The sequence below is a fragment of the Pleurodeles waltl genome, chromosome 1_2 (assembly GCF_031143425.1).
Source record: "Pleurodeles waltl isolate 20211129_DDA chromosome 1_2, aPleWal1.hap1.20221129, whole genome shotgun sequence".
NCBI lineage: Eukaryota > Metazoa > Chordata > Amphibia > Caudata > Salamandridae > Pleurodeles > Pleurodeles waltl.
The window spans coordinates 646,344,897-646,358,254 of NC_090437.1; the positions used below are offsets into that span (position 1 = coordinate 646,344,897).

Genomic DNA, 13,358 nt, shown 5'->3' on the forward strand with positions numbered 1-13,358 from the left:
TTTGTTGTGCAGTAGCAGTTCTGGTGGAGTGTGGTACTATGTCATGGATTCATCATGCAGCAGCAGTTCCTGGGAGTTACAGTGTGAAGATGTGAGGTCCTGTGTCAAGGATGTGTCATACAGTGGCGATTCTGGGGAGTTGCATGGCTGCAATGTGAGATCCTGTGTTGAGGAGGCATTGCGCACCATGGTTCCAAAGAGTTATCGGGCTCTGTGTAGGGGATAGATCACACAGTGGTGGTTCTGATGCGGAGCACAGTGATGCAGCGGTTCTGTTTGGACCGCAGCTGGGCTGGGAGAGCACCTTCATGTAGGTGACTGGGGTGGCACCACTTGGGGGCAAGACTCACAGCAGGCAAAGGCCAGGTGCTCGGTTCAAGGTGGGTGGAGCCTTTTCTGTCCCTGAGGATCTGATCAGGAGGCCAGACAACTAGCCCTTAGAGTCACTCTGATAGCCCTTGGTTCAGGCTGCAGGTCCAGTCCTTTTCACTCAGGCATCAGGGTAGCAGAGAAGCAGGCCTTCTTGCAGCAGAGCAGCACAGCAGTCCTTCTGAATCTTCCACAGGTTCAGTGGTGTACTGAAGAGCTGGATTTGAGGGTCCAATATCTATACTTATGATCCACTGATCTATCTATCACCTGCCCGCAGGCTCTGCGTCAAAATCCTGTAACTAAGTGCACCATATTGCTTTTGCCCTCTGAATAAGTGTGCTCCACAGCTCCAAATCAACCAATTAAAACCAGAGTTTGTGATGGGTAAAAATATATTTTATAACTTATGGGCTACTGCGGACACAAAGGGCTGTGCTCTGTGGCCATTCTGAATCACAGTGGTCACGCCTCCTTTTGCTGCATGTGTAGTGGATAGGGCTGGCCCAACCACTTTCATGCCATTTCCTCTAGGGTCAGTTAATTGAACAATGAAGAAAAAAAATCCCCACCGTTCAAACATGAAGTAAGTGCGATGTTTCTTTTCTATGGCGCCATTTCCCTTATTGACTAGCAAAAAGCAAGATTGAAAGCAGGTCTAGACTTATTGACAGTGGTTTCCGAAGGATTTGCTCCAGGTTGCTCTGATGAAGTTGCACTCAAAGCAAGCTGTATTTAAGGACGTCCCTTCATGTTATGTACAAATCATTCGTAGAACTTGCATTCTGCCAACAATTTGCAATGCCAATATTTGTTAGCAATCTGATCTGGTTGCAAAATAAAAATAGAGATGTGGTCTCCTATATAACCAAATTGCATGTGTTTCTGTGGTGGGTATGCACTGGATTGCATCGAGGTATTTTCCACTCAGATCTTATTGCAGGTTCTTGGTCATATGACTGGGGTTCTGCCTGAAATTATCAGGATGGAAAAATGATGGACAATGGAATGTAAAAGTAACAATAGTGTTATAAATGTTTTTTTCTTTAACAAAATAGGCCATATAGAGCTGCATACAAATATTTTTTGAATTACCTGTAATACCTATACAATTTTACACAGTTATTCAAATAGGGGAGGCACATCCCAGTTTAGACACCATTTGTTAGGTTATTCTTCTATAGGGTTGGAGGAGCTCAACCCCCAAAACAAGGGGTGGCTTCCTTGCCACAACTTAACAAACGTGAGCGGATAAACACCAGCTGGTTCGTTCATGAATTGTGAGGTGAGGATTACCGTTCCAGTGCTTTCTAAGCCCATGAGCTGCCAAGTTATGAATCAATCATTCACACGTAGCTAATTCATTTCATGAATGTAAATTTAGTCTATTCAACAACTACACCAGTAGAAAAACTGTAATTATTTCAGACTTGTTTATGTTGTTCCTGTTCCAGGTAAAAGGAGGTCAATGGACACAAAGCTTCCATTCTCAGCTTCTGATACATACAAGTAAATTAATCAGTGATGACAGCATTATTACTGGTGCTTTTGTGGACTGCATAAAAATGCAACAACTTAAGCCACCCAGATGACCTTCACCTTGAGAGTTGGATGCATTTACAAAGTTGGTTAGATCTAAAAGAGTAGTAGAGAAATTTGTGATGTCATCTGAGATTGCTCTCTTACAAAAATATTAGGGTCATACCTTCATGAGCACCACGATGATTATGGCCCCAGATCCAGTAAAGGTGGCAAGAAATTTGAAAGTGGTTTTCAACAGCACTTTCATTCATTCTTTAATCAAAATAAATACTTTAGTTAAAGCACTAAATAGCATCTCCACTCATGAAACACTTGCTTTGCTTATTTATTCTTCCAAAAACGTTCTTGTTCTAGATTCATAGTATGAGTAATGCAAGTCGTGTTAACTGGAGCTTCTGGTGAAGACTGTGAACACCCAACAGCAGCACAGCTGTGATGCAGCACAGAAACATGCTGCCAGAGTGGTAATGGTAATGAAATATTGGGAAAATATCTTGCCAGTTCTAACAACACTAAAAATACAATGTAATGTTCTCTTCTGTTTATTGGATACTGAAGGGAATCTCTAAAAATGTCCCCAAACATTAACAGCCTACAAGAACCATGTTCTTTCAAATTTTAAACAAGCATTTGCAATGTAATGGGTCTTGCGTTTGCCCGAATTAAAGTTATTAGCTTTGTAAATTCCTAACCGAATTTTTCTTGCCACATAAACTGAAAATGAAAAGTAAAACAGTTTCACACAAGCGAGTTGAAGGCCACCATGACTGCAAAGCAGACACACAAGGAAACAGAAGTTTGCTTGCAGTGAAACATACCGGCAAAAGTGCAATTATCCATGTAACCGGCAAAAGTGCAAATATCCATGTAACAGTGTTGATGTCATGCAACGCGCTTGACTACTGCCCCATGAGATCACGCTGCCTACGAATTAAGGAGAAAAAGTAGTCCAGGAACCATACCGAAAACATGGACCCTTGTGTGTTTTCAGTAGTTGGCCGATGCAGTTGAGGCAGGCTAAACACCAGAAAAGGCATGATGTATGCATGCCTTTCACTAATTAATCACGTGAATTTTAAAAGCCAAGCCCAGGAACCAACCATAATGATAGGTGTAACATAGGCATGCTAAAGGCCCACAGAGAGATTACACCAGGGACCGAGCGCTTTGGGCCCGACCCTAAAAAACGGTTAAGAGGGAGCTTAGCTTAAATGAATATACAGGACAGGATACAATCACTATTTAATTTCGCCAGCACATCCCAACCAGAGGACCTGTTAGACTTTTCATCCATGGCATGGTCTCCCTCCTCTTTTTGCGTCTGTGTTGATGTGTGCTGGACTCTGATTTTGCTGTTTTTGTTACTCTTGGCACTTTACCACTGCTAACCAGTGCTAAAGTGCAAGTGCTCCTTTACAAAATGTATATGTAATTGGTTTATCCAGGATTGGCATATTTGATTCACTAGTAAGTCCCTAGTAAAATGCACCAGAGGTGTCAGGGCCTGTAAATCAAATGCTACTAGTGGGCCTGCAGCACTGGTTGTGCCACCCACATAAGTAGCTCTGTAATCATGTCTCAGACCTGCCATTGCAGTGTCTGTGTGTGTAATTTTAACTGTAAATTCGACTTGGCAAGTGTACCCACTTGCCAGGCCTAAACCTTCCCTTTTCTTACATGTAAGGCACCCCTAAGGTAGGCCCTAGGTAGCCCCAAGGGCAGGGTGCAGTGTATGGTTGAGGTAGGACATATAGTAATGTGTTTTATATGTCCTGACAGTGAAATATTGCTAAATTCGTTTTTCACTGTTGCAAGGCCTGTCCCTCTTATAGGTTAACATGGGGGCGACCTTTAAATCTGACTAAAGTGTAGATTCCCTGAGGGAGCGGATGTACATGTGGAGTTTGGGGTCGCTGAGCTCACAATTTAAAAATACATCTTTTAGTAAAGTTGATTTTAAGATTGTGTATTTGAAAATGCCACTTTTAGAAAGTGAGCATTTTCTTGCTTATACCATTTCTGTGACTCTGCCGGCTTGTGGATTCCTTGTCTGGGTCAGTTTGACAGTTGGGCTGGTTGCACCGCACACTAGACAGTGGCACAAAGAGAGCTGGGGTGTACCCTGCATATCCTGATGAGCCATCTGTGCTAGGAGGCAGGGGAGGAGTGGTCACTCACACCTGAAAGAGCTGTGCCTGCCCTCACACAATGCAGTTGCCAACCCCCTGGTGAGTGTCTGGGGCTTGGCCTGGGCAAGGCTGTATTTCACATTGGAAAGACTTTACTTTGAAGTAGGCCTACTTCAAAGGAGAAATTGGGTATAAGAAGGGCACCCAAAACCACAGACTTTAGAAACCCTTCTGGAAACAAGAGGAACCTCTGCCTGGAGAAGAGCTGAAGAGCTGAGGAAGAAGAGCTGCCCTGCCTGTGACTGTGCTTTGTGGAGCTATCCTGCAGTTGCTGCTTCTGCCAGAGTAAGAGGGCAAAGACTGGACTTTGTGTGCCTTCCATCTTGAGAAGAATTCTCCAAGAGCTTGATTTAGAGCTTGCCTCCTGTTGTTTGAAGTCTCAGGGACAGTAAAGACTTCTCTCTGCCAGCACCTAGAGTCTCTGGAGAGACTCCTACTCTGCCCTGTGGTGCCCATCCAGTTCCTGGGACCCTGAAAGGAGAAGTTGGCAGCCTAAAGAAAAGTAAATCCATGCACAGAGCCCCATGCAGGGAAAAGATCGACGCAACTCCGATCTGCGGCTGAATAAACGACGCGCTGCCAGCTCCACGGCTGAAAATCGACGCTCGCCGGAAACGGCACTGAAGAATCGACGCACTGAGCAGGAGAAACAATACGCAGCATCACTGACAGAGACTCGGAGATCGAAACCCTTGCTGCGTGGTTTTTTAATCATCGTGCAGCTGGATTTGCGAATCAAGTAGTGCTGGGCATGTAAAAACAACGCAAGGCCTGCCCGGACCCGAGAGTGCTGACCAGATCGACGCATCGCTCTCCTTCGGAGAGAAGGAACAACGCGCCCGACCCGACAAAAGGAGAAACGACGCAAGGTCCCCGCTCATGAGTGGAATTGACGCCACGTGTCTACTTGTTTGGTGATCTTTTTGATTTTTTCTCTTTGGGATTGTTTTTGTTCTACTTCCAGTTTTTTTTGCTGATTCCTTCATTGACTTTCTTTGGAACTTCACTTGGGAACTTGGTTTTCTGCCTTTGGCACTTTGCACTTGTTTTTGAATCTTCATCATGTCCCAAGCTTGAGATGCATCAGTTGGAGCGGACTTTGACTTTGAGAAATTGGAGAGCTATACCAAGGCTCAGTTGAAGCAGTTCTGTAAATGTTTTGACTGACTCATTAAGAGCTCATCCAGGAAGGAGAAGCTGCAAAAGGCGCTGAGGGCCTGGGTGACAGCCAAGAGCACTGAAGGGCACACAGAGGATGAGGGAGATGAGGAGAAGGAGGAAGAGTGCTCGTACACAATGGTATTGGGGGTGGGCCTGTTATGTCCAGGGAGAAGGTCTCCAGGGCAGGTAGCAGTGTCTCATCTAAGGGTATGTCTACATGACAGACAGGCAGAAAGGGAGTACCAATTGGAGCAGAGAAGGCTAGCCCTTGAGGAGAGGATGTTAGTGATGGCTCATGAGCTTAGCTTGAGAGAGATGGATCATAGAAGCCAGTCCAGTAGAGATGGTGGCAACAATCCTACAGTGCAGCCTGAGAGGATGGTGCACATTCCTAAAGACCTTGTGAAAGATTACAAGAGGGAGGAGGACATATACTTGTGGTTCAAGGGGTATGAGTCTGCTCGCCACATGAATCTGGTCCCTGACGCTCATTGGGGGCGGGACTGTGGAAGCACTTTGAGGTAGAGGGGAGGGATACACTGACAGCCTTAGGGAATGCTCAGAATCTCACCTACTCTAGCATGAAAGATGCCTTGCTTACAAGGTATGGTCTTATCCCTGAGCAGTACAAGGATAAGTTTAGGTCCTACAAGAAGAAGGAATCCCAAACATGGTTGGAATGTGTTGATTCTTATTGCAGGTCACTGGATGGTTGGGTGAAGGGCAGTAAGGTAACTACGAATGAGGGGCTTTACAATCTGATTGCTTGGGAGCACTTGTACAGTTTGTTTTCCAGAGCTGCACCAGCACCTGATTGACAGCAAGCTGACTGACCCCAGGAATCTTGCGCAGGAAGCGGACCGCTGGAAGAGCACCAGGGTTACAAAGAGGTTTGGGGGAGACCACGCCAAGGGTGGGCAGGGTCCCTCTCAGAAGAAAGGGGGGGGTAAGGGTAAACAGGGGGAGTTCTCTAAAGGGCCCCAAACTGATTCCCAGGGTAAGGATTCCCAACCCCCAAGTGAAAAGAAGTCATGGTTCTCCAAAGGGAAGCGAGTGGCAGGTGGTCCCCCATGTACGTGCTATGCATGTGACCAGGTGGGTCATGTGAGGGGGGACCCCAAATGCCCCATAAGTACACTGGCACCAACTGGTGCGCCGTCCCATGGTTTGGCCAGTGTAGCACTTGGGGAGGAGTTGGTTTCAGCTGGGTGGGAACCAGCTGAGATGTCCCTTGTCTCACTAGGGGACAGTGAGATGGTCCAGAGAACCCTAGTGCCTGAAAACACTAAGAAGTACAGGCAGTGGGTGACCATTAATAGACAGAGGGTGGAGCCTCTGAAAGACACAGGTGTCAATGTGACTACAGTGAGGAGTCAGATGGTGTCTGAATAGCAAATTGATCCCCGGGTACTTCACAAGTAGTTGCAGTGGACAACTCATAGCGCCTGTGCAGAGTGGCGCTGGTTCCCTTTCAATGGGGGGGTCTCAGGTTCCTTGAAGGTAGCTGTGAGTCCAACCATGCCTGTTGATTGTTTGCTAGGCACTGACCTGCAGGATTACCCTTGGAAGGAGGTGGAACACAGGTCTCACTTGGAGATGTTGGGTCTGCCTGGGTGGGTATTCGTATCCACCTGGTCAATGGCAGCCCGTGAGGGAAATCAAGAGCCCCTGGAGCCTGAAACAGTGGCCAGGGGACCGCCAAGAAGAAGAATGGCAGGGTGCGTGAGAAACCGTCCCCAGAAGTTTCCACGGTCTGGGAGGAGGTGGAGCCTGAGGGTGATGCCCCAGAGCCTACCGGGGAACAAGTGGCTGAACTGGGGGAGGTCCCTGAGTTGTCGCAGTGGCAGCAGGAAGGGGGGCCCACCAGGAAAGCATTCTGTGCAGCACAGAAGATATGCCCTACTTTGGAGGGTTTGCGGCAGCAGGCTGCGGGCGGCTGGGAAGGAGCCAGGATCACACCTGATCTATTGGGAGGATGGCCTCCTGTATAGCGAGCCTATGGTTCCTGAGCCTGGGTCACCCCATGTGCTGGTGGTACCCCAGTGCTTCAGGGCCTTCCTACTGGGGTTGGCTCATGATGTGCCTTTATCTGGACATCTGGGGCAGGACAAGATGTTTGAGAGGCTTGTCACCATTTTTACTCGCCCCTGATGCGCAGGCACTCAGATGCACATTGCAGGTCTTGTCAGACTTGCCAGGCAAGTGGCAAGAGTGGGAGGAAATGTAAGGCTCCCCTCCAGCCTTTGCCTGTTGTCAGTATTCCCTTTGAGAGGGCAGGCATTGATTTGTGGGGCCTCTGGATCCCAAGACAGCCATGGGAAACAGGTTTATCCTGGTCTTGGTGGACCATGCCACCCGGTACCCAGAAGCCATTCCTTTGAGATCAATCACTTCCCCTGTGGTGGGTCGTGCTTTGATAGGGGGGGGTTTACCCGCATTGGGTTCCCCAAGGAAGTGGTATCTGATAGGGGTACCAACTTCATATCCACGTATATGAAGTCTCTGTGGAAGTAGTGTGGGGTAACCTACAAGTTCACCACCACTTACCACCTCCAAAGTAATGGTATGGTTGAGAGATTCAATCTCACCTTAAAAGGCATGATCATGGGCCTGTAAGAGCCTTCGAGGCAGAAGTGGGACGTCCTCTTGCCATGCCTTCTGTTCACCTACAGGGAGGTGCCTCAAAAGGGACTTTGGTTTAGTCCCTTTGAGCTGATCTACGGCCACCCTGTGAGGGGAACTTTGAGTCTGGTTAAGGAAGCTTTGGCAAAAGCTCCTAGTAAACCCCATTAGCATGTATTCAGTTACAGGAGAATATGAAACGGAGGTATGACCAGAATGCCAATCTGGTCGAGTTTCAACCTGGACAAAAAGTGTGTGTGATGGCACCAGTGGAGCCTAGGGTGCTCCAGGATAAGTGGACTGGGCCATCTGAGGTGGTGGAGCGCAAGTGTGAAGTCACCTACCTGGTGGACTTGCGGTCTCCAAGGAACCCTTTAGGGGTCCTGCATGTCAACCGCCTCAAACCTCACTTTGAGAGGACTGAAGTGTCCATGCTCCTTGAAACAGATGATGGGGTAGAGGAGGAGAGTGAGCCTCTTCCTGACCTCCTGTCTGCAGGAAAAAAAGATGGGTCAGTGGAGGGAGTGATCCTCTCCCTGACTGAGGAGCAGCAAGGTGACTGTCGCCATGTGTTGGGACAGTTTTCCTCGTTGTTTTCCCTGATCTCAGAAGTCACACACTTGTGCACACATGATGTGGACAATGGGGACAGTACACCCATTAATCAGAAGGTTTACAGGGTGACTGACAGGGTCAGGGCATACATTAAGGATGAGGTATCCAAAATGCTGGCCCTGGGGGTTATTGAGCACTCCAGCAGTCTTTGGGCCAGCCCAGTGGTATTGGTCCCTTAGGCTACTGCACCTGGTGCCACTCCAGAACTCAGATTCTGTGTGGACTACCGGGGACTCAATGTGGTCAGCAAGACTGACGCACACCCCATACCCCAAGCTGATGAGCTCATTGACCGGTTGGGAGCTGCCAAGTACATCAGTACGTTTGATTTAACATCTGGGTACTGGCAGATTGCCTTAACTGAGGGGGCCAAGGAGAGGTCAGTATTCTCTACCCCAGATGGACACTTTCACTTTAAAGTGATGCCATTTGGGATAAAGAATGCCCTTGCCACCTTTCAGAGGTTGGTCAACCAGGTGATTGCTGGGCTGGATGAGTTCAGTGCAGCCTACCTGGATGACATTGCTGTGTTTAGTTCCACATGGGAGGAACACCTGCAACACCTCTGGAGAGTGTTAGAGGCCCTGCAGATGGCCACAAGGCGCACTGACGTCAGTGTTGTTTTCCCCATCGGAGCAGGAAGCGGCCATAGGGCTGCTTCCTGCTCCGATGGGGAACATGGCCCCAAATGGCCTTCCCCATGTTCGGGAAGGCCTCGTATGAAAGGGTCGGCCCCCCTAGGAAAATGGAACGCCCCCCCGGTTGCGCCACCCCCAACGAAATTGACAGGGGGGTCGCCTGTAGGAAACCCTACAACTACCAAAAAAAAAAATATATATATATATATATATATATATATATATATATATATATATATATATATATATTTATTTGGATATATCAATCCATGTAGATAGATATGTCTATCTACATGGATATATCTATAGATATATATCACTTTTGTCAGTGCATGTGTGGTTTCCCTGGGGGCTGCAATCGGTATATATATATATATATATATATATATATATATATATATATATATATTTGCCACCAGTTGTCTTGCAGTTGCAGCTTGCGTCTTCAAAGCAGTGCACATACTTCAACTGACGCATTTCAACAGTAGCTTTTAGACAGCAATAAAGAAGTCAAGTAAGTCTTGTGATTATGTTTCTGCTACAAAAGGATCAGATTTTTGTCTAGTGGCAGTTTTAGTGCCATAAAGAAGCGCAGAAGGTTTATATGACTACTGCAAAGTAAAGTCAGCCAAAACCTGCGCTATAATACAAATGAAATGTATGTGCGGGGTGGCTATGGAGAGATGAAGAGCACGTTTGCTGGGTGGTAATGAGGGAATCCAAGGAGGAGGACATGGGAGTGGGAGCACCAATAATGATTGTTGGACTGGGCGCAGGAGGTGCTAAAGATTGTGACGAATGGTATGTGACAAGGTGTTTGAGTGTCTTGAAAGAACGTGCTGATTGAGGGTAGAAGCGCAGGTAAGGTGGCCTCTACTGTTGCATGTATCACACACACACCAGCAATTTTGTGACTGTCTATGTAGGATAGTGTTTTAGAGCAACAGTTTAGCCAGTAGCAGAGATGGCATCTTGATGGATGACTGCTGCTGACGTCACTCTGGTTATAGAGGACATCTCTGACATAGGATCAGAGACTGAGACAGCATCTGAGGGATAGGACAATGGCGCAGACTCTGGGGGTGATTTTTCAGTTGGAGGAGTCCCATTGAATAATTTCTTCCAGTAAATTGTGAGGGAGGTGATGAGGGCAGTGCTGTTGTACCTTTGCAAGCACAGTCTGTGCAACAGGGCAATAGTGGGTTACCCCAACCCAGAGAGCAGGTGAATGCGGGGGTAGGCACAGAGAGGGTGCTCTCTTGGGAGCTCCCCAATTTAGTTCAGCCCCGAATTCCACTGCCCAAATTGCATTGTGGAGACATCAAAATTATCTATCACAAAACAAACTGGTTTTGTAAGGCAGGCACCTGGGTTTTTGGTCCTGGGGTTTGGCGGCTATATTGGGAAACATACTAAACCCAAACATTTCTGGAAACTAGACATCCGGTATAGTCCACAGAGGTGTGACTTGTGTGGATTCCCCAAAGTTTTCTTACCCAGAATACCCTGCAAAGCTGAAATGTTGAATAAAAACTCTATTTTTCTTGCATTTCTGTCACACATACTACAGGAATATGCTGCGATCCACAAAATTCCTATTACCCAGTGATTCCTCACCTGTCCTGATAAAAACACTACCCAACTTGAGTGCCTATACCTAGTGCCTGCGTAAGGAATGGATCACCACAGGGTCAACAGTTGCCTCATGTAAGTATCAACATTGACCGTTGTGTGATCTATTCCTGTCGCGGCAACTAGGCCTACCCCCACAAGTGGGGTATCATTTTTATCGGGAGACTTGGGGGAACGCTGGGTAGAAGGACATTTGTGGCTCCTCTCAGATTCCAGAACTTTCTGTCACCGAAATGTGAGGAAAAAGTGTTTTTTTGGCCACATTTTGAGGTTTGCAAAGGATTCTGGGTAACATAACCTGATCAGAGCCCCACAAGTCAGCCCATCCTGGATTCCCCTAGGTGTCTAGTTTTCAAAAATGTGCAGGTATGGTAGGTTTCCCTAGGTGCCGGCTGAGCTAGAGGCCAAAATCCCCAGCAAGGCACTTTGCAAAAAACACATCAGATTTCAATGTAAGAATGTGATGTGTCCATATTGCCTTTCCTGTCGCGAGCATTAGGCCTATCCACGCAAGTGAGTTACCATTTTTATCGGGAGACTTGGAGGAACACAGAATAGCACAACAAGTGTTATTGCCCCTTGTCTTTCTATACATTGTGTCCTTCCAAATGTAAGACAGTGTGTAAAAAAGACGCCTATTTGAGAAATGGCCTGTAATTCACATGCTAGTATGGGCACCCCGGAATTCAGAGATGGGCAAATAACCACTGCTGCTCAATACCTTATCTTATGCCCATTTTGGAAACACAAGGGTTTTCTTGATACCTATTTTTCACTCTTTATATTTCAGCAAATTAATTGCTGTATACCCGGTATAGAATGAAAACCCATTGCAAGGTGCAGCTCTTTTATTGGCTCTGGGTACCTAGGGATCTTGATGAACCTACCAGCCCTATATATCCCTGCAACCAGGGGAGTCCAGCACACCTAACGGTCTATTGCTTTAAAAAATCTGACATTGCAGGAATAAGTTACAGAGCAAAACGCTGAGAAAAATTGCAGTTTTTTAGCTCAATTTCAGTATTTTCTTTTTCAGCTGTTATTTTCTGTTGGAAAACCTTATAGAATCTACACAAATGACCCCTTGCTGAATTCAGAATTTAGTCTACTTTTCGGAAACACTTAGCTTTCCAGGATCCAGTGTTGGTTTCACACCCATTCCTGTCACTAACTGGAAGGAGGATGAAAGCACCAAAAATAGTAAAAATGAAGTATATCCCAGTAAAATGCCACAATTGTGTTGAAAAATGTGGTTTTCTGATTCAATTCTGCCTGCTCCTGAAAGCTGGGAAGATGGTGATTTTAGCACCACAAACCCTTTGTTGATGCCATTTTCAGGGTAAAAACCACAGGCCGCCTTCGGCAGACCTTTTTTCCCATTTTTAAAAAAAAATAAATACATTTTAGGTGTATTTTGGCTAATTTCTTGGTCTCCTCCAGGGGAACCCAGGAACTCTGGGTACCTTTAGAATCCCTAGGATGTTGGAAAAAAGGACGCAAATTTGGCGTGGATAGCTTATGTGCACAAAAAGTTATGAAGGCCTAAGCGCGAACTACCCCAAATAGCCAAAAAAGGGCTCAGCACTTGGGGGGGGGGGGAGGCTCAGCAGCTAAGAGGTTAATTGATAACTTGACTATTGTGGATTTTTGTCGTTTTGGTCTTGTTTTGTGTAGATAAATAGTTCCTATTTTTCTAAACCTGTGTTATGTCATTTTGTAGTGTTTTCATTGAGTTACTGTGTGTGTTGGTACAAATACTTTACACCCAGCACTCTGAAGTTAAGCCTACTTCTCTGCCAAGCTACCAAGGGGGGTAAGCAGGGGTTAGCTGAGGGTGAGTCTCTTTGACCCAGACTAGAGTGAGGGTCCTTGCTTGAACAGAGGGTAACCGGACTGTCAATCAAATACCCCATTTCTAACACCTGTGATAAACTCAAAACCAACTCACTTACAGGAAAGGGCGGAAAACTGTTGCATTCTGACAAGCACACCAATAAGACACCAATGCACTTGGTTTAGGCTCATACTTTTTCCGAATCATAAAGCATAGTAAAGCTCTACTAGTGTAGAGACAAATTATTGAAGGCATCAGTATTGTTTAAATTGCATTGTCATACAGCTAAGCAACTACAGACAGATCTAAAGGTAAGCTGACAGAGCGATGGAACTTAACATACCTCTCTTTAATGCTGTCGGCAATGGCATTCACATACTGAGTGTCAACCTGAAAGAAAAATGTAAGTTTCAGAGAGCGCACATAATCTTTTCAGAGATGGGCGCTGAACTCAGCCACCCCACACCCACTGGTTATTGTGTCATGTATCACTTTCATCAGTCATTGGTTAATAATTCATGATGTGAAGAAGAGCTTTGTCACAGCGCAAAGGCACATGGGTATTGCATTAGTGCAGTACTGGGATAATTAGGGGAGGTAAGCTCGTTCATTTCTATTTTCCTTGCAAAGCTGCTGGCTGATTTATGAGTAGCATTATCAGCATATGAAGCCGCAGTTTAAAAGAACAGTCCGAGTTTATTATGACTGTTCTTGATGTGGTTGCCGCCCAAAAGCACACTCATCATATCACTTGCT

General features: G+C 46.3%; 1 protein-coding gene across 1 annotated transcript in view; it reads right to left on the minus strand.

The window, feature by feature from the left end:
* Window positions 1-13,358, minus strand: part of MGAT4D (MGAT4 family member D) — a 625,903-nt gene that overhangs the window by 241,753 nt on the left and 370,792 nt on the right. Inside the window, exon 5 of the mRNA XM_069242567.1 lies at window positions 12,946-12,992. Coding sequence (XP_069098668.1) covers window positions 12,946-12,992 — 47 coding nt within the window. The remainder of the gene's footprint in view (window positions 1-12,945; window positions 12,993-13,358) is intronic.